At 39.2% G+C, this 23,175-nt stretch overlaps 1 protein-coding gene across 2 annotated transcripts in view; it reads right to left on the bottom strand.

The window, feature by feature from the left end:
* Window positions 1-23,175, bottom strand: part of SIM2 (SIM bHLH transcription factor 2) — a 64,974-nt gene that overhangs the window by 12,727 nt on the left and 29,072 nt on the right. For both annotated transcript variants that reach the window (XM_074601903.1, XM_074601894.1), the window contains exons 5-8: window positions 12,528-12,613; window positions 10,068-10,267; window positions 6,171-6,277; window positions 407-554 (exon numbers count right to left, since the gene is read on the bottom strand). In XM_074601903.1, coding sequence (XP_074458004.1) covers window positions 407-554; window positions 6,171-6,277; window positions 10,068-10,267; window positions 12,528-12,613 — 541 coding nt within the window. The remainder of the gene's footprint in view (window positions 1-406; window positions 555-6,170; window positions 6,278-10,067; window positions 10,268-12,527; window positions 12,614-23,175) is intronic.

The following is a 23,175-nucleotide window of genomic DNA, read 5'->3' as shown; positions in this document are numbered from 1 at the left end:
GGAATCCTCAGTGATTCACCTTTCCCTGAAAGGAGTAATGCTTCCTACTCTGTCTCTGTCTCTCAAACTGACACTGTGACCTCTGCTGGGTAGCAGTAGCTGTCACTGTGTCTGGACAGCCCCAGCACAGCTCTGATGCCAATTAAAGAACTGGGGTCCAGGTCTAATGTAAACGGCTACAAGTGGTATTACATTCAAGCATACGGTGTACAAGGTAATCATTAGGAATACTAGCTCTTTTTGGCCCAAAATAACAAAAAGAGGGAGGATATGAGGAGAGAAAAGTGGCTGTAACATGCAAGCACAGAATGATACTGGAAGACACAAGCAAAGCAAACTTAAAGGATTTAATTAGTAATGAATCAATTACTGATAACACGTAATGGTACAAAGTATTTTGACTTACGTAAGGACATAATTGACACTCACTATGCAGTGAGGCCGTGATGAACGGCTGTTATGCACAATAGTGGCGTAGCTCTGTACCCAAACCCAGCCTCCATGCTTGGACAGTAGTCGATAGTACTTGGTTGTGACTTGGCCTTTCACCAACACTGTGAATACAATTTTAAAAAAAGCATTTCACATTGCTTGGACTTGTGACCACTTCCTGGAGAGATTTATTTGCAAAGCAGGGACTTTTCTCCCTCCTCCTCCTCCTCCCTTAAGCCTCCTTCTTCTCGCACCAAACTTGAACAGCTCCCCTGCAAAGGTATCTGTCCTGCCCCTTTATGCAGTTTGACAAGGTCACATTATTGTTTACAAACAGCATGTTGCAAACTATTAAGGTTCTTTTCCAGTTCACCCATCTCTCTTACGCTTACATTCTGCAAAAACACTTACTGTTTGTCATCTAACTGAAAAAGAGGAGTTCAAGGCAGAAAAAGTATTTTGAAGTGGACACAACTAGCTTGATTTTTTTCCAGTATATTTGGAAGCACTTTTGTCATTCATAGCTTGATAGATTATTGTGTATTTTGCAATGTATTTTATCCTATGATGCTTTTTCCTCTGTAAGCTGTACATTTTAAAAGTGGAAAATTAAAATGTTATTTGGTTCTTAAGCACACAAATAAAGCCACGTCCAGGGAAGTGGATCAGTTATCTGATAGATTTCACTGGAAATGTAATCCTCTATACACCAGTTTGCCAGTTTGGATTCTCTGTGAACAAAGATGTTTTGGCATAAGGCAATGCTATAAGAGGAGTTGTGCAGCATCTCTAAATATTTAATCTAGCCACAAATATTTCTGGTACAGTGCCAGGCATTTATCTAATGATTCACTAGAAGATAATGACCAGCCTTCAAAGATGGTTCTTCCCTTGTGTGACCCTGGAGTATTCCTCTAGGAACTCCATCTTCTTACTCTTCTATACAATCAGTTATTTATTTTAAATTAGGAAATAAGAGACTGAGCTTGCTACACAAACTACATCCAAAAAAAGCGATCAATAGCAGCAGTACCTTTATATAATACATGCTTAAGAAATGGAATAACTGCATACAAATGTAGGACTTGTACTAGACTAAACTTAGTAGTAAAGCTCACTGTAATTTTATTCTCTCATTGTACATGCTTGGTGCAGAAGCAGATACATAATAAGGAAATCAAACAACAGCTTTCTCTTTCAGCCAACTCCAGTAGAACAAATGACCACTTGAAATGAAAATATATGGCCTTATAATTGATATTCGTAGAAGATTTTTCTGATGGGGGGGCATCCAATATTAAATTGGGAACTAAAGAGTACATAACCTTTGGGGTTTGTTTACTGTTTGGTAATTAACTATATGGCTATCAGTTATCACTGGTATTGGCTTTTTTTTGTTCAGTTGTTACTTGGGGGAGTAGGGGGTTGTGATTTCAACAGTAATCAGAGACTACAATAATGTGAATAACGCAATGTGAGCCTGACAGAAATAGAAGAGTAATAGTTCTTGTTCTTACTAAAAGGTCCTCTAAGTCTGTAGCATATAGGTCATTTCTCTGAACTGGTTACTCTTCCAGCCATCTGTGCATGTCACAACATATTTAAACTTTTCTTCAAATCCACTTAACCTCCCTAAGAAAACCAGGCTTTTACAAAATGGTTATAGACAGGTCTTTCTGGAAGTGTCAGTTCTTCTTCCATTACAGGATATGGTATCCATTTGTTCAGAAGGCAACAAGATGAACAACAATACCTTGCAAGACATTTAAAAACCCATCCTCGCTGACACCAAGGCACTACAATTTGGAGTTTGAAGTCTCTCTTATATATCAGCTTTTGCCTCATACTTGCTGGTATCCTTTTTCATGCCTACGTTTCTCCATAGAATACTCTGTGGGGTGGAGGTGTGCACATGTACAGATATTTAAGAAAATCATGAGGAGTATGTGTGTAAGTATGTAAAGATACCTACAAAATATAAAGGCATGAGTACTTTTTAAGTGCAATATAGTGCTCCAAGGTAAAAGTCTTGTACCTGCTCTTCAAAGATTCAGTGTAACAACGCCAAATAAGTCTGTTATAAAAATATTTGTTAATAATCAGCTATATGCCATGGAATCACTATGTTTCTCAGTGTTCTATAATCCAAATGGTCCAGTTCTGGGAAATGATGCTTACATTTTGGCTTAGATCATCTAACAGATTTTTTTTTGTAATGTGGCTTTTCAGAGTCAGCTGAAAGTGTAGCTTTTCAGAGCTAAGTCTTTGTGCTAGTTTAATGCTCAGGTTTTCCTTGAATTCAAAATGCTTTACTACTCAGTCTTCCAAAACAGCAATTAATGCTGTAATGGATCGCTAGCTATAACAAAGTTCTTCCGTGTGCTTTGGGACTAGTTTTGGCTTTCTCTCTCACTGATTTTTTTGTAAATCCCTGTTTTAGATCTCTAGTTAAGACAGTATTTTAAAAGATGTGAAAGCCACTGAGGACTACAGTGTTCAACTTTCCTTCCTAATTATATGCATAAACCAATATTTCTCCTGGGATAGGGGAGGACTCCGTGTCTCCTGCATTTTTAGCAATCTGGGGAAAGTCTGACCTTGGCTAGGGGACAGTAGCTGCGCTTCCAATACAGTAAATGAGGTCAATTTCCATTTGGCTCTGTGTTAAATTACCCTGTTTGATGCTGATTGGGAAACCTCAGAAATGGGAGTGAGGTAAATCCACTACCAAGACAATCTGTGCAGGCTCAGACTTCTTGGTGGCCTCCACTGCAATCAAACGGGGAGGATTCAGTGGCTTTAGCCTTGGCTCTTAGATGTGCCATTTGTAACTGGGTGTTCCGCTGTTGTGGTTCCCTCTTGGTTTAGCAGGCAAGCAGAAAAAGGCACTGGGCTGGCTGGGCTGGTCCTTCTGGTCTGTCATAGATGCCTATTTTAAAAGGTTCCAGCAGGCTGATGGGCATGTGGCTGGGAGTTCCTAGCCTGCACTTAAGGATCCACTAAGAGAAATGGACTTCTTAGTTCTTTGCTTGCAGCCGTTATTGTTTTAGCTTCCCTGGTGCACACAACCTGGCACGTCATCCGTCCAGCGCCCCAGTCATCAGTCAGTGGATGGTGCCCTAGCAGACTCTACAGTTCTGTTGCATTCTTAAAAACTAGTGCAGCTCTGACAGAAGGCTTGTTTGCTGGGGCAGCACAAGTAGACTCAATGCCATGGACAGAGAGTAAACTGGGGTATTCTGTAAGATATGTTCTACAAATATACAGCTTGACTTCCAGGAAGTGGCAGAACAGTTTAGTAATGACATCAGCTGGGTCTGGGGCTTGCCTTGCCAAGGCACAGAGATGTGACTCTTGTAAAAGTTTATGTGGGAAGAGCAACGATGTTACAACATGTGGGATGCACAAAATCCTCCTCGCAGAGAGACAATGGTACAAATGAAGTGATTTCTCTGAGGCCAGAAAAATATTTTGTCTATACTGGAACAGAGGAATATTTTGTCTGTACTGGAACAGCTTCTCTATCCTGTCTTTTAGAACGCAAGATCCCTAGGCAGGGACTCATTATTTGTGTGGCCACATTTCCCCAGTTGCAGAGCAAACACTGTGTATATTGATGGTGCTATAGAAATAAATAACACTAGTTCAAATGCCAGAAGCTTTTTCATACAGCTGGAAGCTAATCAAATCCTGTTTAAAACAGGAAACACTGTTTGCTGCCAGCATACCTTAGGCAAATATTCACATCTACATTTTCCTCATAGTCTGATGTTCTTGTTATATTCCTTCTAACTTGTTCCCCTCACTGTTTCCTTTGTTTTGTTCTCTGTGCTGCCTAACTTAAAGTTTGGTTGCTTTAGGTCTTCAGTTCGGCGTTATTTTTTTTCCTCTTTGAAAAAGCAATTGGTTCCCCTAGTTTAGGGTTGCGGTTTTTTTTTCTTAATACCCTTATTAGGTGTAACATGTTTCTCTCCAGATTTCTTCATCAGATGACACTTAATCATCAAATTGCTTTATAGAATGGTACGTCAAACTTGCCAACCTTTTACTGTTCATGTTCCTAAGACATTTACTGATGGATGGTGGGGGAGTTATAACAGTGCTCCCCAGAGGAACTTTGTACACTTTACATCTGTTTTAATAATTCCGATTACTTGATATTCTGACTGTGATTCTGCACTGTTCCCACTGTTGCCTGAGCATGAGCCATTATTTTTTGCTTTTTGGCATTTATTTGCTTTGAAGCTTTCATAAATTTCTATGCGTGTCTCACATTTTTCTTCTGTTTTTAAACTTTAAAATAATTTATCTTTGTAATTCAGATACAGTATCTAGACAAGTGCTTTTAGTTATTCTGCTTGGTTGAGAGTTTTTGGTCTTGGGGGGGTGGGGGGTTAATTCAGTAAACATGATGTGTCTCTTCCTTTAAAACTACAGTCATACATAGATCAAATTGGCAGCCAAAGTACAAGCCTTCTACCGTGTACACAGAATTATCCATCACTCTGCTCTAAAATGGAAAACTGTTTTCCAGAGATGATTGTGGCTATAATGGAATCATCTCTCTATTGGTTGACATAGGTATTTCAAATAGTCTTGAGAAAATAGCAAGTGATATGTTGTCCAGGTCAACAGTCATATCCAGACGCAGACGTTAATGCTACAAAGAGAATGCCTCCAACAGGACATCACCATGTACCCTCATTATTCTAGTTTTTAGTTTGCAATGGCCCAGAGTATTCGATGTTGTTTTGGTAAATATGAACTTGCTGTAAAGGTCAGTTTCTGCTTCCCCAGGTGTAGCACACACTGCCATCAACAGAATTTGGCACTTGGCATTTCAGCACTGACTTGCCAAATACATCCTCATATACATATTCCAGATCCTCATGAACAGCACGTATTAAGGTGAAGCACTGACTACTTTCTCCTTCAGGAAGCCTAAGAGAAGGGTTTAACTCTGGCTGCTTTCAGCCCATGGGAGCAATCTGGAAAAAAATTCATTGACATTGGTTTTTGGATGTCATCTTTGCATCGTATGGGCTGCGGCAGACTGAGCCAAATCCAGAGTTCAGCTATTCCCTCAATTTGCTTCGCAAATTAATGTGCTACTGAATGAACTACTTCCCAAATCCAGATGTTTGAAGATATGATTAGTGTCTCTGTTGGCAGATGGGGAATTATTAAATGTGTAATTTTTTTTCCTGACACTCCATTCTCCAAACCTCATCCACATGCTATTAATGAACATTCATCTAAGGGTTTTTTTGGTTTGCGTTCACTTCAAACATGGGATGATTATTACTAACATATTTCAGAGGAATGGGGAGCTGTTGCGTAATTTTTCTTTTAACAACAGAGGCTAGTAAAGTTCAGATTTCCCCCTCTCACTCACTCATTTGTTCTTTTGCTTTTTTTTTTTCCTTCAAGAGTTCACCTCCTAGAATCAAGTCCAAATTTTTAAAAGAGCCTAGATCCTTTAAGTAGAAAGATAAAAGTGGCCAGATATGTTTGGGTTTTTTGGTGGGTTTTTCTTTTTTTTTTCAGAAGCACAGCATATTGAGTATCTAGCTTATTTGCAGAACTAATGGCTTCCTTAAGTGATAGCCAAGCACTTTTGAAAATCCACCTCCAGTCAAGATTTGGAAAGCTTTCTCTACTCTCCAGCATAGCGCCTGTTGTCTGCAAAACTTCTCACTCTACTTAATAAATTTCAGTCTAGCATTCTTTTTACTTACACAGATGATGAGCATATCGTAAATGGAACACATCACAGCCATGAACATGGTGGTAGAGGGTTTTTTCTATCAGATCTTGGGGCTCATATCCAGTTAACTCAGTCACCCTGGAAAAGGAAGATTCTATAATAAGCAAAATCTCTAGGAACATTCAGTTTCATTAACCTAACACTTGATTGTGCCAACAAATCAGGTGCCTAAAAACTGCAGGACAAAATGTTAGTTTGGAAACAGAATCCTCATATTTGTAAGAAAATAAACTCTCTCAATCCAGCCAAAGCAAGGTGCAGCTATTCCCTGGCCAGCCTTACACGCAGGCAGGAAAAAGAGTTCTTTTACTTATTTCCACTTTGGGCTTTTGCCACTGCCATGCACAATTCTTTGCACAAAGATCCAGTTAAGGAGCCATTCACAAAACAATAAAACTACTCTATGGACTGCTGACATATTTTCATTTGCTTTTGCAAAGATACAAGTGTAGCATGTGTGTCAGTCCATAGAAGCTGTGATCGTGGTCTATAAATAAATTCAGGCTAATGCCTAACAGAAGAAGGAAGCAGGAGATTATTCCAGCTGAGAATGTGGAAAGACAAGGAGCTATGAACATCACAAGCTAAGAAAAACTAAGAAAAACTAAACTTCACCAAAACTACCACAATAATAAGTAGAATAATAGAACAAATCTGAAACATCAGCAGCATCTCTGCAGATGTTAAAGAACCAGACTACAGTAGTCAGACTTACACTGGGTCACACCTGAAGAGTCAAACTTCATGGTTCAAAATGGACTTTTGTTTATTTAGCAAAGTTGCTTGAAAACAAAAAATCCTTAAAGTACATTGTGCAACTCGGCCATAATATGGCTTGTTTACCTAGTGTTCCTGGGGGTGTTTTATGCTCTCCTGGGCTTTCTTCACCTACAAAGGCAGAACAGAGGTACCATCCAAAGGCATGTCTACACTAACAAGCAACACAGTCCATTAGCAGGCAATTTGTAGAGTAAAATTGTTACTGCTGAGGATATACTTCTGCAGCAGCAGTGCATCTGCATATTTTAATTTCAGGACTTTTACTTGGGAATAGCTCTAGTCTCGGCCTGTGGACTGAAAGCTTTATAATAGTTGGAGTGCCTTAGACATGCTCTTGGAGGTTGTCTTCCAGTTTAGATTCATCGAGTAGGAATTTGGTTCATATGCCTAAGGCCTCTTCATGACATGAACTGCAGTGCAACAAGTGGGGACGGTCAGGAGATTCACTTTAAAAGTATGCTTCTGGACTGAACTTAAACACTCAGGAGGATACACTGTATCAGAGAATAACACAGTAGTTTCTACAGATGTGAATATAGGTGTCTCAGGCAACGTGTGTCATTGGGGGTTGCAGATAATGTAAACTTTGATTACTTTACTTTTTTTTTTCTTTTGCAACTATTATGCATCTTGTTTATTTTTACCCTAAGGCTAAGCAATCGTGGGGACCCCACAGAGACTAAGGACTTAACAGTCTTGAATATTATTATATCAAGCGTTCTTCACATACTCGAGAAAGAGCACTGTGGGGCGGGATTCTTCTGAAGAAAATTAGAAAGGAAAAAAAAATACACCTCTGCCATCTGATTTTTTATAAATGCAGTACGAATACCTCCCCTAGCTATGCCTTCATCTGCGAAATTCTTGCATGCCTTTGCCTCAGCAGGGACTGCCAATGCAGAGTGAGCTCACGTGCTCTCTTTCTACAGGAGGATATGTGACTATATGCTTGTGTTTCTCCTCTGCAGTGTTTGCTGTCCCTCCTGGCTTACAATTCTAGGGGCCCAAATTCTCACTTAAGTCTATCAGCATGGTGAAACACTGGTGAAAGATCCTGTTCAGGTTTCAGTGCTCCTTCTGACTTCAGCGCAATTAAAACAAGGATGGCACTTTCATCCTACTCACTTAATTGGCGAGTACAGAAACAACTAATCCAAAACCAAACAAAATGCCCCAAACCTAAACCAGCTGTTAATTTTTCTGGAGATGCAGCCTCACTTTGAAGGCCATAAAAAATATCAGCAGCTATGAGGACACCCAAACTTCTGAAAAGTTTGAATCTGGACATAAACGCAGCTGCTTGACTTCCTTAACATAAAACCAACCCCTCAATAAGCCTATATAGGGAGCCTGGGCTCTGAAGAGTGTTCTTTGCATGTCACAGGGCACACAGAAGGGAACAGAGCTTGCCCCAATGATCATTTCTACCCTCTAGAGTTCTCTAAAGCCTTTGTAAACCATGTATCAATGAATGAATGGGCTGCACCACGAAAATCAGAAGCAGCACTTTGGAGAGAAGTAACTGACTCCTTTTTCCAGTGACCTTGATAAATGAACTCTTGCCTATTTTACATTGTATCAAGTATCTAGAAAAGCTTATTTAACTGCTCCTTCCCATGGCCCTGTAATACTGGCCTGTCTGGTGTGACTGTTACCTCTAAAGATCTAGCAACACTTTTCCTTGTATAGGTACCAGAAGCAAGCCTGAAAACAGTTTTGTCTTATTCCTAATATGTCCCTGCTCTGAGCAAATACAATTTGGTTTGCTCAGCTGGGAGAGCAAAGGGCTTTGGTAACGCTTAATACCCCTGATTGTCCTGTGTGTGGACAACACCCATCTGCTCATTGGTAAACACAGCTATGCAACAGTACTGGTTCTATCTGTGCCCCTGTCAACACCTCTGGTTATACTGTCTCCTTTGAAGACATTTATGGCTCCAGGCGGTTCCTCTTAGGCACATCATTTCCTTTTATCCACATGCAAAGACATGTTGCTGAGTCCCTTGTGCTTCTTTGTAGCTGTTACATTAAGTAAAGCATGCCAAAAGAGGCAAGGGTTCCAGAAACAACTAGGTCTTTGTATTTTAGCAGCCAATGACCCACTATCTCACTGACTTAGCATGGAGAAAGAGCATGTTCTTGCATGGTTGACCTGCCATGCAAAACTTCCCCACTGTCTTGGACAGAGACTCTTTTTCACTGTTAAACTTGAATGTAATTCGTGCTTCTTGCAAATCCAGCATGCCGGAGAAGTGAGAGAGTATGTGACAGTGCTCCACATGCAGGGATTTTTGAAGAATGATCACCTTGTCAATAGTCAAATCTGTCATATCGTCTGGGAATTGTGGGTTTCCCCTCAAGGTATCTTGAACTGCACTGTACAAAGTATCACTGTACACTAAAAGATACCATGTTTCAAAAAGAGAGGAATGAATCATTTCCCAGCTCCTTCAGTTCTGCTTTTGTGCTCTTCTCAGCTGGTATGTGAGCTATATCGGCTGAGAGTGAAGGCAGGGTTCTCTTTCCCCGGTAATAGCAATTTTCCCAAGTTTTGTTTAAGAAGGCTGCGTTTCATGTAGTAGCCAATGGAATAATTTCCATTCTAACAACGCCATTAGTAGGGTTGGTTTCACTGTTAAAGCGTTACACTAAAGTGCAGAAGACTATGTTTTCTTACTACTCTGTCAAAAGCTTTCTGGATGACCCAGCACATCATTTGACCTCCGTGTTTCAGTTGTGGGGTTTTTTTAATTATGGATGACGATACATCCTTATCCCTTTGTATAATAAAATTTATGTCCTTTAAGGTAAAAATGCATTACAGCTCTTCTGCCTGTTACTCACAGCAAGAAGGCTTTAGCTGACTCTCTGAAGTGGCAGGTACAGGCTCTTATACATTGGCATTCAAGACAAAGTATGGTCTATCCAGCTACCTGAAGGGCTTTGAAGACCCACGTGGTCTTTGTGTTCCACATCTATTTTGAAGTGCTTTATTTTTTCATGGATATATCTGTTTGGAAACCACTGTAGCTTATGATAACACTTGACTTCGAAAACACTTTATGCTAGAAATGAAATAGCTGCTTACCTGGAATCTAGGAATATTAATTTTAAGTCCAAACTTGCTCTGAACATAAACATGTTACTGTGAAGTTTGATCTCAGTGATTGCACTGGGAGGTAAAGATTGACCTACAGCCACCAGTCCAACGATTTGGTAACAGGAATCATACAAAGACATATCTAGCATATACTGCCGTATCTTCAAATAGCCACTGCAATGGATCACCTGGCATGAGAAGAAAACACATTCAATACCTGATGGCAATGGAAGAGGCTGCAAGTCAGCTGACCACCCAGTTTCAATGAGGCTATAAAGCAATACACCCCTGTAACACTTAAATACTGTGTAGTCTGTTAAGGCTTCAAAAGTGCATTAATTTATAAATGGAGATTAAAACACAGTAAACACAGTTTTCGTGTTTACTGCCAACATGACTAATCCAGTATTAAAGCACATGCTCTTTGGGACTATCTAGACTGCTTTCTAGTTAATACTTTAAACTCTTTTTGATACAAATTTATTGTAGATACAGTCAGAATTCCTGTTCATTAATCAAAGAATATGGAAGTTGCTTTTTAAAATTACTCACTCTCACACGCACAGAGGTATATACAATCATTTACATTTTAATGAGTTATTATTCTGATAAAAACCAGACACTTTAAAAATCCAGTGGAGATTAATGCATCACGTTTATAAATATCAACTGCTGTGTATGTAAATGCACTAGAAATTAGTTTTAAGTTCTCCAGTCAAGTTCAGATGATGTTCTTTTGACATGTGACCAAGCCCAGGGTCTTGAAACCAGATTTCTGAATCCCTGTACACATCCTGTACAATCCCCGTATATATAATTCCTAATCACAGGAGTGATAACTTCGGTGTTAGATTGCAAAAATTTACAATGTAAAGAGGGGGGGAAATTGTAACCTGGGAGCTCTTCCAGAATGTAAGATTTATTTAATGTAATGATGGTGTTTAGAAATTATTTGTGCTCCAAACAATTTTCTAGTCCAAATAGCAGGCATACTATATATCCTTCAGCTTAATTTCTGTATGTGTTTGACTTTTAACTGTGTCCAATGGAAAGGAATTCATTTCCGCTGTATTTAGTACTCCAGAACAACCTACTAAAGAGTCATCTATAAACAGGCTTCTCCTGTTTAACCTTCCTTCCTCCTCACCAATCACTGTGTGATTTGTATGTTTAGCAAAAGTACAGTAGCAAGTAAAATTTATTTAAGATCCTACTAATTCCCATATTATTTGATTCATGAGCTTTTGCTTTGCTTCAGCTATTCAAGTGATATTTTCAAAATTATTAATTCCTGACTCTAAGTATAGTCAAAGAGAATAAATTTAGGCCAGCATCTCTCTAGATGAATGCATCCTTGAATGTTTCACTGTTTAAACTTTTAATAGTGATCAAAAGAAGAGAGAAGGTGATTGATCCCCCTCAATAGCAGCCATAAATGGGGAAAATAAAGAACATAGAGAGATACCACCGCTACAAGCTCTACTCTTACCTGATTTCAGATTCAGCTTTGGGAAAGAATCATTTTTTGCTGGAAAGCAGCTGAGCAAACAGACGTCCATGTAATGAAGAATTATCAGGCTAACCAGGTAGATAGCAGTGTAAATAGACATATATCTGGACCTTGAACACATTCCTTAAAAGAGCTCTGCTTCTCTTCCATGCTTTCCTTTTTTTTGCATTTTTTTTGAGCAACAAATAAAATTAATCTTCACCAAACTGTATGTGAAGTAACCTCATCTCCTGATGCTTAAGTGATAGAATTATACTGTGTAGCTCAAGGAGCAGCAAATGCACACTGTAACGCTGAAAATAAGAACTACTTGAATGGCAGGTGTTATTATAGAATCTCAGCATTTGCTATGGCTTCTGATTTCATGTAATAAATAGAAAATCAATACAACCGATAAGATTTATAAACAAACTTGGTGGTTTAGTCCAATTCAACCCTGAACTGATATTAATGATTGGTCAGGGTAACATTATGGCCTCTTTAATGTTGAGGTAATTCTGGTCAGGCCAATGCGGTGACTTGTGCAACTGGGTGGCTGCTCAGACAGAGCACAGTAATACTGAGGCAAAGGAATGTGGGAAGACTTCCAGGTTCCTGTGTCTGGGTTCCTGCCTCACCTGTCTCCAGTTCCATAGGGGAATAAGACCTGGCTGTGCATTGTGCTTGAATCTTCATGGGTGTGCTCCAGCCAATTCCCCATCTGGAAGATCAGGAATCAGGATGTGGGAATATGCCACAAAGCAAACTCCAACTCACTGTGAGAGCGTCTGGACTTGCATTACTAAGGGAATCTGCAATCAACAGTTTCTGCATCTGTTCTGATTCTTTCCACCACAGGCTTTGCTGTCAGCTACACATATGTAAAGAAACCTAAATAAATAAACTTGACACTTGTTGAATACTTGGGGGGGATGAGGGAAGAAGCTTATATACATTACCTTGTAGCCACTGCATGTCAATCCTGCATTCCTTTTGGCTAGGACACACTTCATTCTCAGGAAAAATGATCTCTCAATTTCATATTCTGAAAGCATAAACCACACTGCTTATTTATTACTGAAGATTTCAAAACTGTCCATAACATTGGCTTTCATGATTTAACAAATGTGTTTATGTCTCAGCCATAGGCAGCAACAGAAGTCAGCCATTCTACTTTCCCACTCAATCTCTGCCCTCAGGATTTATTTCACCTTCATAGTAGGATTCCCCATGAAAGTTGGACAAGTCAACATGATAGGTCTCCAAATTTCTGGTTTTACCACCCTTCACAAGGCAATCACCTTGTTTCTGAACAGCTAGGTACCAGCCCATATTGGTAAAGGGAAGGAAATGCTTTCTTTGGAGCACAGGTAAATGAAGGCACTCTCCAGAATAACGGCAGAATGGAAAACAAGAAAATTCATTGTTTTTTTAATAATTTGAGTGTATGTAGCTACTCATGCCCAGACTGCTGAACTTCTGGCCTCCATATGCAATATTATTACCTGTTTCACTGACTTCCAAAACCATCTAGGTAGATGTTTTTTAAACAAATATCACCACGCATAACCTCCAGAAATGTTTTAAAGTTAAAATATTGCTCAGGTACATACATATTTTCTGCTAAGAATAAGTTACTATTCTCTCTTATATTAATTATTCTCAAAAACAATTCAGATATCATTAATAGTTCTGACTTTTTTTTACTGAAAGTTACAGTTTTGCAGAACACAACTATATCAGGAAAAGAAAACTCATTTGGTACGTTTGTGAATAGGAAAGTCAGGGAAGCCGGGGGCAGGTGTCAGATTTGTTGCAATGTGTATTACTTTCTAATTCCCCACAGGGTTCGATCCAAAGTCCACTGTATTCAGTTGGAGTCTTGCTTTAATTTGATTTAACTGTTGAGTTGTGTTCCCGATTTTTGTGTATCCATCACCCAATTAACACCTCTTAGCCACACACCTGCAGTGGTTTGAGCCTCAGACCACTACCTGGAAACCAATAAACTCTCTACATTAAGTTCTGAGTTTAAAAGTCTGAAGATACAACCACAGAAAAAGGATTTAGTGAGGAGGGAAAAGAAATGCAATATGTAGTGCATCTCAACTAGTATCAGCCTTCCTGAGTATTTGAATTTTCCATTTATCTTCCCAATGCAAATGAGATCCGTATGGGGAAAAACAGGCACTTAAATGAACTGGCACATCTACTATAGAGCTTTAATACAAATGTATACAATTTGGTGGGAGGAAGCCATACAGTATAGATTACTATTGCTGAAGCATGATCTCATGAGTAAAGAATGGATCTGGGAGTAAGGAACATCGGTGCAATTCATGGCTTCAATACAGATTTTCTGTGTTACCTACCGCTAGCGCTTGCTCTCTTTCTGCTGCAGTCCTATCCACACAAAATAAAGGTAACTTTCTCCCTTCAAGGGTACCAAGGGAGAAAAATAATTAACATACAGTAACGAGGGTACAAAGACCATCTTCAGACAGGAACTGAGCTGCTAGCAATTTTAATGACTTATATTCTTCTATAAAAAGAGATGATTAGTGGAAGTGGAAGCAATGCCTTAAGCTTTTCAAGTGTCCTGCCACAAGACCTATAAGAGTCTCTTTCAGTAACAAGCTCCTTCCAGACACCTTCTTTTTAAGCCTTCTATTTGCTGCTTCCTTCATTTTGAAATGCAACTGAAGACTATCACACTGCTACAGAAACAATCAGCTAGTTCTAACTTCACTATTCCACCAGGAATAGGTTAAGACATACAGTGTGGTCTTTAGGTGTCTATAAAACTATAGTAGTACTCAGACTGTAAGACAACATTTTTCCTTTGTTATTTAAAATAGTTGTTTCATTATTTAAGAGGAGATCTTGTCTCCCTGTTTTCATGATGGTAGATTGTAAGCAAGATGTCCCCCTGGAACACCAGGCCTCGTAACTAGCTATAAGCTCTCTCCAGGAAATCAGGAGGGTGATTAAAACAATTCAAGGGCAAGGATGCTGAGTGGTGTAGGAGAACAGGGCAAAGAGGGGTAGAGTTACACCCTAGCACTAAGTGGGATGGGGAGGGAAGGGTGATAGCGTTGTAATTCAATAGTAGCTGTATGTGATTTGTGAGAATGAACAGTAACAATCACCAGTTTTGTCACTGTGTGTAATCAAGTGCAATAATTATATTTGTTGCTGAAGCAACATAGGCTAGTCTTTTAATTCAGTTTCATCTCATGGTGAATCTGAAGAGGGAAGAGTTACCCATGAGGTAACTGAGGACTCATTCGGGAGTTTCCATTTTTTGAGGCTTAGGCTAGCTGATATTAAGATGCCTTAAGTAAGCAAAAGGAGAGATGGCTCATGTGGCCAAACAGAATCTGCCTTTTTATCTGAAGAGGCCAAACTAGCGTATACATGATGATAAGCATTCCTCCTCCTGTGCGCATTAAGAGTGATTGTTTGTGTTTATGTGGGAGCCTAGTGTCACCGTGATAGTTGACATTTTAGAGGAGGGGAAAGCAGAATGTGTCTAAAGGAGAAAAGGAGAGCCTGACCATGGTCTGGAGCCATAAAAACTGTTAACGCAGATATTTAGTAATGCAGCTTGTCCCATAGCACAGGAGGATGCAGAGTGCCACAGCATTTTTAACCAGCCAGCTGGGACTATTACATGGCTGGTTGAGGCTAATGGTTGTGTCAAGGTGCCCAGTGAATAATGTGCAGGTGCTACATGGCGTCTGGCATCTTGTTTGGAGGACTGGAGCTGAAGTATACAAAAGCCACCAGAGAGAGATCTTTGTGAGTGTGTGTGTGAGAGTTTAAAATCTACTAGCAAGCTTTGAGACTGACTTGCTGGCAAGAAAGAACAGGACCAGACCATTCATGTTGTTCATGCTTATGTGAATGCTATTAGTGTCTATGTAGTGCCTTTAAAGCACTATTCTGCTGTCCATGTTGATCGGTTATTGGTGGGCTCTGTGTATATATGTGCGTTTGTGCACACCTACTGGGAATAAAACCACCTCCAGACCTAATCAAGAGATTGCAAAATATAAAGGCACAGTAAGACCAAAACCCTCGCATAAAGAATCTGGATGTGCAAGACCGTGAACAGTGTGAATTAGTATTCATATTAACTGATACTTTTGCCAGTGTGAATCCCCAATACCCTTGAAAGTGGCAGAAGGGAAAAGCAAAGCAAAAAAGAACTAAAGTAAAATTGTAATTGTAAAGCTGATTGGGAAACAAAGAGCCCTGGTGTCCTGCTGGATATTAACACATCCGTCAATATAATGCAAAACTTAAAATATCACATCCAGGCTGTACCTGATGCAATTAAGATGATCTACACTGATGAAGAGAATGTAGGAAGAAAATGAGGTACTTAAAGGTTTAGCAAGCAAAGAGGGAGACACTGAATATTCAAATAGGAGAAATCAGATGAGCTGTGAGAAGAGTGATTACTAATGCATGCTGTCCTGCTGCAGAGGTTAATCACAAAATTGTGAGGCAATAGTAGGCATGAAAGCTCAGTTATAAAGCAGGAAAAAAGCCTGTAGCATAAATAGCCAGCACCTGCTGTAAAAGCAGAATGACTGGAAATGTCCAGGGATGTAGTAAAAGTCTCAAATTAGGGAAGACAGAAAAACACTATATGTAAAATAAGCATTTCAGGCTTAAGTAAGAGGTGAATGTAACCCATTATTAAGAGTTAAGTGATTTTATCAATCAGAATTAAGTTTTGAAAAACTGCAAAAATATAACAGCATAAAGCATGTAGACTTAGTAAAGTAACTATTGATATCACTACTGTTCGTTCAAGCAAACATGTAAGCACAGCACATATAAATAACAGTGAGAATCTTAGGCTATCAAGAAGGTAAAAGAGGTTTGAAACAGAGAGGAAACCAGTCAAGAGCTACTAGTTCTTAAGTAGTTAAAGGTTGAGAGAACTGTGGGTTAAGCACGTACATGTGAAACTTAAGAGAGAGAATAATGAACAGTAAGATATTATGACTGGACCAGAATATAAGCAACACTGAAAGAAAATAGTCTTCTTAAATATTAGAGAATATTCATGTCATCTAATAACCGAAGCTTAACCACTCTAGTGAATTATTCTGAAATTTTAACTATATAAATGCATCACTGTAAGTGATATTAACACCTTTCCTTTAAGTGTTAAGGAAATATTAAAAATCTATATATAAACTATGTCTGTTTGTCATAGAGAAAAGATGAAACCAACAGGTTTTTGTCTTCCATCCATATCACAGAAGAAAAAATAATCCATTCAAACTGTATGGATATTGATAACTACATATTGCTTAGCTTTGGTTCTGGTTTGTGGTTTTTTTTTCCTTTGATGAAAAGGGAGAATAAGAAATAAAACCAGATCCAATGCAAAGATGCCTTCAGCTCTAACAAAAGAAATGCCATTTTTCTGCCTGAGGGTGTACTTCATATTATTAGTAGTGATAATGATTAAAACAACACTATTACAGCACTTAATCTCCGTGTATGTACTCTCTGTGTGTTTTTATGGATGTAACTTGATGTATTTACAAAACAGCATCTTTAGAGCTGCAAGAAACAAAGGAGACTTCATTAAGCATAGCAATGTCTGCCACGGTAGACTGTACTTTCCAACTGTGCATTCGCAACACCTGGAAATGAAACAACTTTATCGTCACACAGTGTGGTATTGGGGATATTTTAGATGGGAGTAAAACAATCTCATATGTAAATTCATATTTGTCACTTCAGGAGATATTATATATTATGTTGACTACAACTTCCAGAAGCAAGCTGAAAAACTGGAAAACTGACAAGCAGAATAGAATAGAATAGAATAGAATAGAATAGAATAGAATAGAATAGAATAGAATAGAATAGAATAGAATGGTTCAGTTGGAAGGAACCTACAAGGATCACCTAGTCCAACTGCCTGACCACTTTCAGGCTGTCCAAAAGTTAAAGCATGTTATATTAAGGGCATTGTCCAAATGCCTCTTAAACGCTGACAGGCTTGGGGCATCGACCACCTCTCTTAGAAGCCTGTTTCAGTGTTTGACCACTCTATTGCTAAAGAAAAGTTTCCTGATGTCAAGTCTGAACTTCCTCTCATGCAGCTCTGAACCATTCCCATATGCCCTGTTACTGGATACAGAGGAGAAGAGATCAGTACCTCCCTCTCCATTTCCCCACCTCACGAAGCTGTAGAGATCAATGAGGTTGCCCCTCAACCTCCTTTTGTCCAAACTAGACAAGCCCGAAGTCCTTAGCCACTCACAAGACATTCCTTCCAGCCCTTTTACCAGCTTTGTTGCCTTCCTCTGGATGCATTTAAGGTTCTTCACCTCCTTCTTAAATGGTGGAGCCCAGAACTGCACACAGTACGCAAGGTGAGGCTGCATCAATGCGAAATGCAGTGGGATAAACACCTCTTTTGACTGGTTTGTTACACTGTGTTTGATGCACCCCAGAATGTGGTTTGCCCTCTTGGCTGCCAGGGCCATACTCAGCTTAGTGTCAGGCAGCAGCCCCAGATCCCTTTCTGCAGGGCTTCTCTCCAGCCACTCCTCTCCCAGCCACTTGAGGTTTCAAAAAAGTGAGCAGTCACCACAGGGAGATGGCAAATTTTGCTGCAACTCATGCTAAATTTCACTGTTGTATCTCTTATTCAGCGCCATTTCTTTCAAATACCTACTATCCCAGCAAGTCCACCACGTGACAAAATTTGTTTGGTTAATTGCACCTGCATTTGCCATAGCCATCTCTAATTCTGACAAACAGCTGTGTATTGCTATGGAAGGTTTTAATGCAGTGTTCCTTTATGGGTGTAGGTATTGCAGCGTGGGTCTGCTTTTCCCATCTTTTCTTTCCATGTCAGCCTCTATTTTCCCTCTTTACCTCAGTGTGACTTGCTTCCCTCTCCCAAATAATTTTAAAATATTTGGGAAATTGATCCTTCTCTTCACGAGTTGAATAGTTTTGAAAATTCGAACATTCTTCTGTTCAAGCTTTTTTCAGAAGATGAGTCAAAGAAATGTCTCAATACCTGCTATAGCTAAAAAGAAACCTCCACCCCCACTTCTAAATTGCTAAGTATCTTGAAAGGCTCTGATGATAGCTTCCTGAAAAGCAGACCAACCATCTTAGTACAGCTTTTAACATTTCCCAGAACTTATTGATGTTGTATTTATCTACTACAGGAATTAGAGATGAAAAGCAGAGCTTCAGGGTTCTTTCTAAATGTTTACCCTTCCATTTTTGGCATAGTGCTTTTCTTTATCCAGTTATGTGGGACACAATCACTGCTTTATTTTTCTATTCCAACAACTTCCAATATTTGTTGTAACTCGGATTCACTTATGATAGCAAATTTCTGATTTTGTTTGCCCTGTATCAATGTTTAATGTTTGAAAGTGATTGTCCTCTCCCCACTGCTCCACAAACTTTATTGAAATCTTTTTAAGAATGACCTGTGAGACTCTCAGTTTTTATCCTGGAATTCCAGTTTTCCATTCTTCCCCTGGGTGATTGGTAATAGCTGGAAATGAAAACTGATGCACATAAAATACTAGTTTTGATCAACAGGATTATATACTTCAAGCAGATTTCTCTATCCTTTCTGCTGCTCTTCTTTGGAAGGGTGTAACTGCAGTTACAGAGATCCTGACTTTTTCAATATGTCTACTAACAGATATTTTAATAAAATTGAGGTATCATCTATAATGAGCTTTATAGGGGGAGGCACTGCAAGTCAGAGTCCATATCTATGTCAAAGATGTCCATTTCAAATGTATCACTGTATATTTTTTAGCCAAACTCCATGTTTCTCTTATCAGATTCAGAGTTCTTTTTCTATTCTATAAATATATCACTGTATCGCCTGGTCATCTTACAGAGGCTCCCTCCCTTGAGCACTGCTGGGTAGATTCAGTAAAAGCTGTAAATGAGGCAGAGAGTAAATGGCTTCATTCAGACCCCAGCCCAAACTTATCTGTGTGTTAACATCCTCACAGAGCTGAAACACAGCAATCTGTGAATAAGAACATAGAAAAACATTGCTGTCTATGAACAAGCAGGAGATGTATTTCTTTCTCACAGCACTGAGTATCATTTCTACCAATTATGCCTTCTCTGTTAATCCCTTTTCTTTCCTTAGCCTAGCATATCATGCAATACAGTTTGACTGCAAGCACTAATCAAGAATAAAATAGCCTGTTTATATTTTACAGATTTGTATTTTTTCACTCTCATAACCGGAATAAATGTCGCGGTAAAGCAAATGAATCTTGCCATTTCAGATAAAGAATTTGTGCGTTTGTTCACTCATATTGCACATGACTGCCAAACAGGATTCTCCAAGCATTTCTGTGAAATTATGGCTAGCTTTATGGAGGCCAGAGTTGTCCATCCCTGGGGGTGCAACTATGAAATCCGTCTTTGCTTTCCACTCCATCTTTCACCTCTTTTGAAAGAAAACAGTCACAAAATTCTGTGGTTTGTATGCTGCTTGCACAGTGAATTGAGAAAAAAGATCATTATAGTTTTTTTCACAGCTTCACCTCTCATGCCTTTATTTTCTCTAAAGTAAAAGCTACTCTTTTATATCTCTTTCACAAAGCTCCCAAGCTTTCACATTAGCAAAATATGGCATCATTTTGTTGCAGAACCACTTTATAGATTAATATATACCAGCATGCAAACTGCACACTGCTGCACCATGCGTTGTTTTAAGAATGTACGTCTCATCTGCCACGATGAAAGATACAAAGCAGCATGAAAACTGGGAGCTCTTGACATAACAAATGATTCATGTTCACTTTACATGGCAGCTTGGGTGCAATGTCAAATTTTAGCTATAGTGTAGGAGATGAGAACTACTCTCAAAGGGTACATTTAGACCAAAGCACTGTGCACATGGTCACCTGTTTCTACCTTCCCTACTGTCCAACTTGTGTGGAGACACGTACCTGCCTCAAGCTAGCGCATTCCTCTGGAGACAAGGCATGCATGTGTGGTAAGCTGCGCTCCATGTCCCTGCTGAACTGTTTTACAGGGTGGAAACACAGATACCACAAGTTCACGTCTGGATAACACTTTACTGCCCATCCCCCAAACACTGCATGTTTTTGCCCTTTCAGTTGGTTATTTTCATCTTGCCTCCTCTATGCTATAAAGTTGCACATGTTCTGCTCTTATTCTTGTGTAATCTGCAAAGCATCTGGGTCCCACACAAGCACTTTGCTGACTAAAAGAGCATGCAAGTATCTTGGCTGGTCTCTTTTGTGAGCATAACAAGGCTATAGTTTTTGTGAGACACAGGAAAGACAAATGCCACAACTTCTATCCTTTAATTCTGACTGTTGATGGCTCGTCTTCTAGAACAAAAAAGAGGTAAAAGCACAGTAGGACCATGCAAAAGAGATGCTTGCATAATAGCACACACAGTTTTAGGGTAGCCCTTGAAGCTCGGAATCCAGGATTAACCAACAGGGCCAGCGTGAGAAGGGACTTGCAAATGCCTTTGGTGGACTGTCCTCATGACAAGTTCAGAAGCAGACCTGGAGATGAGCTAGTGGAAAATAAGGAGTCAGACCTGTAAACATGGTGCATAATGACCATCTTTATTATTGCTATGTCAGAAAGAACAGTGCAAAAGCAAGGTTGCGACTGAAATTATTCTGCAACGTGAAATACTGCATGCAAAGGGATGTATGAAAACAACATTTCCCTGTTCTTCCCTGGCATGCGTGGTAAAAACTGATCCAAGTAAGAGAGAAGAAATAAAACAGTTAGACATACTTTCCTTCCTCCCTGTTACACTGCAGCATCATATATACACATGCAGGCTACAGGCTTAAGTGTATACCTTTGAGAATACTACACCTTCTTTTTAGCAAATGAATGGTACTAGTTGAATGACAAAATATAAATGCCTTACGTGGCAAAATTGCAAATTACACATATAGAGAGAGCAAGTTACTACACACATACTAAGATGAAAACTAAAATTTGTGGGCTGACTTGGTTTGCTCTGGTAGTGCTCCTGCTGTGGTAGGAAAGCAATCGGTTCTGTTGTCAGCCATTGTCTTAAAGTTCCAAACTTGCACAAACTGACCAAATTTCCTCCCCATTTGGACAGTTTTTTCTGTGTCCTGACTGTATTCAGAATCCTGTCAGTGCTGCAGAGGGTAAATTGTCTCTATTATCATTCTGGTCACACAAACTCAGCTGTTTGCTAGCATTTGCCCTAGTTTTCCTTTGCTCCTGTAAGTGATGCTTCCAAACTTTTCTTAGAGAAGAAACTCAACAGGCACTAGGAAGAAAGGAAAAGAATAGCTTTTGTAGTCTGAGACACTCTACTCTTTTTGGTATACTTTACTGCTAATTACCAACAAAAAAAAGATTTTTTTAATGGGGTGCCAGCTGTCTGGCCTCTTTTCCACTTTTGTTCATCCGAAATAATAATATTTTCTAGGTTTCTCAAGTTTAAACACTAACAAACTGTGGTAACAGGATCATCATGTTAAACTGTTACCTTTCAATAACAGTCCTCCTGTAAAATATTTTTAAATTAATTAAAATAAAAATTCCTAACAATATTTGTCTTTTGCATGCATACTACTAGAAAAATGTCTTTAAAACTTAGTGTAAAAAAGATCTTTCCAGCTGTACAATTTTCTATTGCCTTCTTTTAATATCAAATAAGATGTGTGTAGGGACGATGTTCTTCCTTGAGAGGAATGCACTGGCATTTACTTCTTCGCTGACTGAAAAGGTGCCCTTTCTCCACTCTCAACCAGAGTGGAGAAAGCCTGACATAGTGTATTCCACATTCCTTGTGTAACTTACTTTAGGCTTATAACTAATCATGTAAGAATTATCCAGTTGTTAACAGACAACTGGAACATTTACAATAACTATAGTATTCCTATTTCCCTTTGTCTGTTCTGGGAATATTAATAAACTGCTTTTAGTACGCCATGCCTTGATGTACAAGTCAGCAAAAGTTGGGAAGCTATAGACAGACATTTTAAAGCATTAAAATCTCCGAAAAAGCATATCAAAACAATAAAAGACACACAACGTCAAAACCATCTGACTCCAAATACACACATAAGAGCAGCATACAATGCTGAATCCCTCCCAGCTTTGCTTAATTGCTTGTCTCAGTCAACCTGCAGAGCAAATATCTATTTCAGTTGCTTGCTTGCTTGTATTCAGCTGCAGTGATGACAGATGCACTAAGTAGTCATACCCAGCTTGCACTCCCCTGATACTTCATGCAAAAATGTCCTTGTTTATTCTTATAGATATGGTTCAGGAGGAAAAGCATTTCCCCAAAACCTCCAGATGGTTTAGTAAGCGTTACTATCCTGCTACAAGCCTACCACTCTATGCTGCTAACTATTAAAGTAAGCTTTCTGCAAAAACGGTTGGTACAGACACACTTTTGACAACAACATCATTTGAGGCCTTAAGGTCCAGACTTAGAATCATAGAATCATAGAATAATTTAGGTTGGAAAAGACCCTTGGGATCATCAAGTCCAATCATCAACCCCACTCTACAAAGTTCTCCCTTACACCATAT

The sequence above is a fragment of the Larus michahellis genome, chromosome 1, assembly GCF_964199755.1.
Source record: "Larus michahellis chromosome 1, bLarMic1.1, whole genome shotgun sequence".
NCBI classification, from domain to species: Eukaryota; Metazoa; Chordata; class Aves; order Charadriiformes; family Laridae; genus Larus; species Larus michahellis.
This window is presented reverse-complemented; position numbering and strand designations above follow the sequence as displayed.